We start from the raw sequence: 4,416 nt of genomic DNA, 5'->3' as shown, positions 1-4,416 counted from the left end.
GATGTTTGATACTTTGCCATGGTACAAAATGAACTCCGCCGACGAGTTATTTTTTCACAATTTCCTTTGCGACTCCGACGATTCCTCGTTTGATGATGATGAGAAGATCTTGGCTGCCGTGTTGGTCCATCACCATCTTTATAGCCAACGATCATTGTTCCGTGGCTCAATTCCGGGACACTCTCCGGCGTTGAATCATAATCGAGAGAGCGGTCATTTTCTTCTTTGGAACGACTACTTTGACACAACAAATCAGCTGTTCAAACATCAGAAATTTCGGCGGCATTTTCGTATGGCTAGGCATGTTTTCAACTGTATTAGAGAGGGGGTGGCCGTATACGATAACTATTGTGAAGACAATCGACCCTGTGAGAGAGAAAAAGAAAAGATTTGCCCAAGAGCAAGAGAGTGCTAGGAAGGACGTCGAGCGTGACTTTGGTGTTTTGCAATCTCGATAGGGCATTGTTCGGTAGCCTGCTAGGATTTGGAGCACCAAGAAGCTGTGGGAGGTGATGACAGGTTGTGTGATTACACACAATATGATCGTAAAAGATGAGTGTCCGGAATGCATTTGCGATCAAAGGTTTCAGTTTCAAGGTGAGAATGTTGTGCGTGAACATGAAGGAGCGGCACCGTTTGCACAGCTCATCCAATTTCATTATGAAATGCGTGATTTGGAAAATTCATATGTAGCTGCAAAATGATTTGGTTGTGAAACTATGCTATTTTTTATATGTTCGCTTATCAAATAATGCAAAACGTGTGAAACTATGCTATTTTTTATATGTTCGCTTAAAATTGCATGGAACCCTTGCATTTTTCTATATTGATCTCAGGCCTTTCGGCAATGTTTGTTCGATCCCAAAGACGTATGTAACGACTTCATCAGTTTAAAGATGATGTACCGACACATTCTTTCTAGTTGTTTTCATGAGTAGAGTGTACACCCCTACATTCATAGGGGTAAGCGTATGTGCATATGTAGTCTTTCTACATTGTTAAAAAAAAAGCTTCGTGCATCTGCATCACCAATGATTCAAGCTTTCTAATCACTAATTACACCACCTGCTCTATTTGGCTTGTTAATTAATCACAATCAAAAGTTAAGGAGACCCTCCTCCAACCCCACCCACCAGGAAGCCGCAAACACAGAGGTCAGGACACAGCGCCCACTGCGGCCTTTATATGCACGCGCCGCGCGCGCCATCTTCGTCTTGTCCGTTCACAGAAGTCGCAGACCACTCCCGCCGTCTATTGACTTCCTCGGAGCAGCAGAGAAGAGCAGAGCAGAGCCACAAAGAAAGCAGAGATGGGGTTCAGGAAGGGCCTCCTGGCGTGCTTCGGCCCGGGCGGAGGAGACGAGGAGGCGGAGCAGGAGGCGCGGCCGAGGCCGGGGACGGGGGCGGCGCGGCGGCGGCGCACGGTGATGAACCTGCGGTCGCTCTCGCTGGAGGACCTGTCGCGGACGCTGGCGACGACGAGCCTGCACGCCTTCACCCTGGACGAGCTCAAGTCCGTGACCAAGAACTTCTCCACCTCCAACTTCCTCGGCGAGGGCGGCTTCGGCCCCGTCTACAAGGGCTCCGTCGGCGGCGCCCTCCGCCCCGGCCTCGCCGCGCAGCAGGTCGCCGTCAAGTACCTCGACCTCGACAGCGACGGCGTGCAGGGGCATCGCGAGTGGCTGGTACGTCCTTCCTTCTACCCTTGTCGCCGCAGAGCTCTGAGCCCACTGCCACCGACCACGGCGGCTCCGGCTCGACGGCCGGTTGGTTCGTTGCTTGATTCTTTGATGGAGGGATGGATGGCTGATTTGGTTTCCGTGTGTGGTCGAGCAGGCGGAGGTGGTGTATCTGGGGATGCTGAGCCACCCGCACCTGGTGAAGCTGCTGGGGTTCTGCAACCAGGACGACCACCGCATGCTCGTCTACGAGTACATGCCCCGGGGCAGCCTCGAGAACCACCTCTTCAACAGTAAGCACCAAACTTTCCTTGTTTCTTGTTTCCTGTTCGATCGATCTCGACCGGGTTGCTGATTGATCGATCGACTGGCCGTGTGATGCAGATCCGCTGGCGCCGCTGCCATGGTCGACGCGGCTCAAGATCGCCGTCGGCGCGGCCAAGGGGCTGGCCTTCCTGCACGAGGCCGACACCCCCGTCATCTACCGCGACTTCAAGGCCTCCAACATCCTTCTCGACTCGGTGAGCTCCATTCCTCCCGTTCCTCCTCCTCCGCCCGCTCGATCCGGTCCATCTCTGCTCGTCCACACCCGCTCGACCCGATCTCCCGATCCAATCCAAACCAGGATTCAATCTCGTCGAGCAGGTGGGCCAGAGCCAGTGGCATGTCGCCGTCGGCTTTGCAGTAACAGTAGAGCAAGTTGCCTGAATTTAGTTATGGTTGCTGGTCGCCACGCCAGCTAGCCTAGCGGGCAGCACGTAGCGTCCGACCGTTCCGGGTCAAGGCCTCGCTCAATTTTTAGAACCCGGAGAAACGAAAACCCTCGTGCGAAAATTCAGATTTTGCATCACCAACGCCCGACAAAATTAGCCTGCCGCAAATTTCTCCTTTGTGTTATTATGTTTATTGTTGATGATTCTAGATGCCGGCTGTTGCACATAGTCTAAACCAATTTGTCTGGTTGGTCAGAACTCAGAAGCCCGTACACTTCTTTAGCCCCGAGCTGGTACAGTACGTGTACATCCCAACCACCATTATAATAATGCATAGACGGTACGTACGTTCATAGTCATAGCAGCGGCATTATTGAAGTCCAATGTACACATACACTGATACACAGTAGACTTCCTTAAGATAATCATGTCAGCCTCGTCATTATTTGTGTTGAATTGAGCCATGAAAGTTCAGACTGTAATTCAATTCAGTTAAGAAAAGAAGTTGAGAGTGCAATTTGCTGACCGTGGATTGGTGATCTGGATTTCGCAGGACTACGCGGCGAAGCTGTCGGACTTCGGGCTGGCCAAGGAGGGGCCAAAGGGGGACGACACGCACGTGACGACGCGGGTGATGGGCACGCACGGCTACGCGGCGCCGGAGTACATCCTCACGGGCCACCTCACGGCCAAGAGCGACGTCTACAGCTTCGGGGTGGTGCTCCTGGAGCTGCTCACGGGCCGGCGCTCCGTCGACAAGCGCCGGCGCGGCCGGGAGCAGAACCTCGTGGACTGGGCGCGCCCCTACCTGCGCCGCGCCGACGACAGGCTGCACCGCGTCATGGACCCCGGCATGGAGTCGCAGTACTCGACGCGGGCGGCCCGGGGCGCGGCGGCCGTGGCGCACTCCTGCCTGCAGAGCGTGCCCAAGGCGCGGCCCCGGATGCGCGACGTCGTGGACGCCCTCGAGCCGCTGCTCGCGCTCGACGACGACGTGCCCATGGGGCCATTCGTGTTCACGGTCGGCGAGCCGGAGCCGGCCTCGGCGGCGGCGGCGGGGAAGGGGAGCGGCGCCGGGGACGACGAGCCGGCGGCCGCGCAGGGAAAGTGGCACGTGAAGTCGGCCGTGCACGCGGACAGCCCGCTGCGCAAGGGCGACTGCTGGGTCACCAGCGCCGCCAAACGGCCGGAGAGCCCCCCCGGCGTGATCTGATTCTGATGTGAGCAGCGACGGAGGGGAGCTCCGGTGCGTAGAGACGAGGGATTGCGGTGTAAATAGCGACCATCTGTTCTTTGATTCTTTTCTTTCTCTTCTTCTTTTCTTGGTGATGTTATTTTCATTCTCTCAAGAACTTTTAGGAGGGAAGATTTTGTATTTCAGTTTTGTTGCTGACATATGTACTGCCAAGAGTAGCTCGGCTGATGCCATACCTCCTGTGGCAATCATACATGGTAAAATGTTCACGTGAATTTCGAATGGAATAATTTCTTGCATTGTACTAGAAATTTGCATCAAATCTTATAAGCATATCGCACGAAAAGATAGTAGGGAGGATGCCCAAAGACGGTGAACAATATAAACAAAAAACATGCAGAAAAACTGGATGTTTTTGGCATTGTACATTCGAGGAGCTCTTGGCAAACAAAAACAAAATCAGTTCTCAACAGTTTTTTCTTTCAAAGTTTGGTTGACACCTGATTTTTTTTTCTTTTCTTGGTGAGAGCTCCTTGAATGTCCATTCACATGAAAGTTTACACGCACCTAGTACACTACGTAGATCATTTTCGATGCTAAAAATTAATCAGATTTTCTTTTTATTATTTTGATGTTCTTTTTTGGAATTTACTGCTTGCCAATCGACAATCACCTCTGCCGCCCAAATATGCCTATTTTCCACTAAGGCCCTGTTTGAAATAACGTATTTTTAAAAAATACACCTGTAAAAAATACGGACCTCCGCCCGTCAGTTTCATTTCCGGACAGAAATCACTACTGACCAGTATAATACACGTGTTAATTTTACA

General features: G+C 52.4%; 1 protein-coding gene across 1 annotated transcript; it reads left to right on the top strand.

Annotated features, from left to right (window-relative positions):
- Positions 1–1,212: 1,212 nt before the first annotated feature.
- On the top strand, positions 1,213–3,890 carry LOC123412398 (serine/threonine-protein kinase RIPK-like). The gene is made up of 4 exons (XM_045105341.1): positions 1,213–1,684; positions 1,836–1,971; positions 2,063–2,199; positions 2,945–3,890. Exons 1-4 carry the CDS (start codon positions 1,310–1,312, stop codon positions 3,602–3,604), a joined length of 1,308 nt encoding a protein of 435 aa, XP_044961276.1. The 5' UTR covers positions 1,213–1,309; the 3' UTR covers positions 3,605–3,890.
- Positions 3,891–4,416: the final 526 nt, after the last annotated feature.

The sequence above is a fragment of the Hordeum vulgare genome, chromosome 7H (assembly GCF_904849725.1).
Source record: "Hordeum vulgare subsp. vulgare chromosome 7H, MorexV3_pseudomolecules_assembly, whole genome shotgun sequence".
NCBI lineage: Eukaryota > Viridiplantae > Streptophyta > Magnoliopsida > Poales > Poaceae > Hordeum > Hordeum vulgare.
Note: the sequence above shows the minus strand (reverse complement) of the source record. Positions and strands in the feature narration are given on the sequence as shown.

What these genes read in the sequence shown, in the direction of transcription:
- LOC123412398 (XM_045105341.1), top strand. Translation starts at nt 1,310, where the DNA reads ATGGGGTTCAGGAAGGGCCTCCTGGCGTGCTTCGGCCCGGGCGGAGGA. An exon ending in CGAGAACCACCTCTTCAACA is followed by an intron (nt 1,972 to 2,062) that starts GTAAGCACCAAA and finishes CGTGTGATGCAG; the next exon opens with ATCCGCTGGCGCCGCTGCCA. An exon ending in CCAACATCCTTCTCGACTCG is followed by an intron (nt 2,200 to 2,944) that starts GTGAGCTCCATT and finishes TGGATTTCGCAG; the next exon opens with GACTACGCGGCGAAGCTGTC.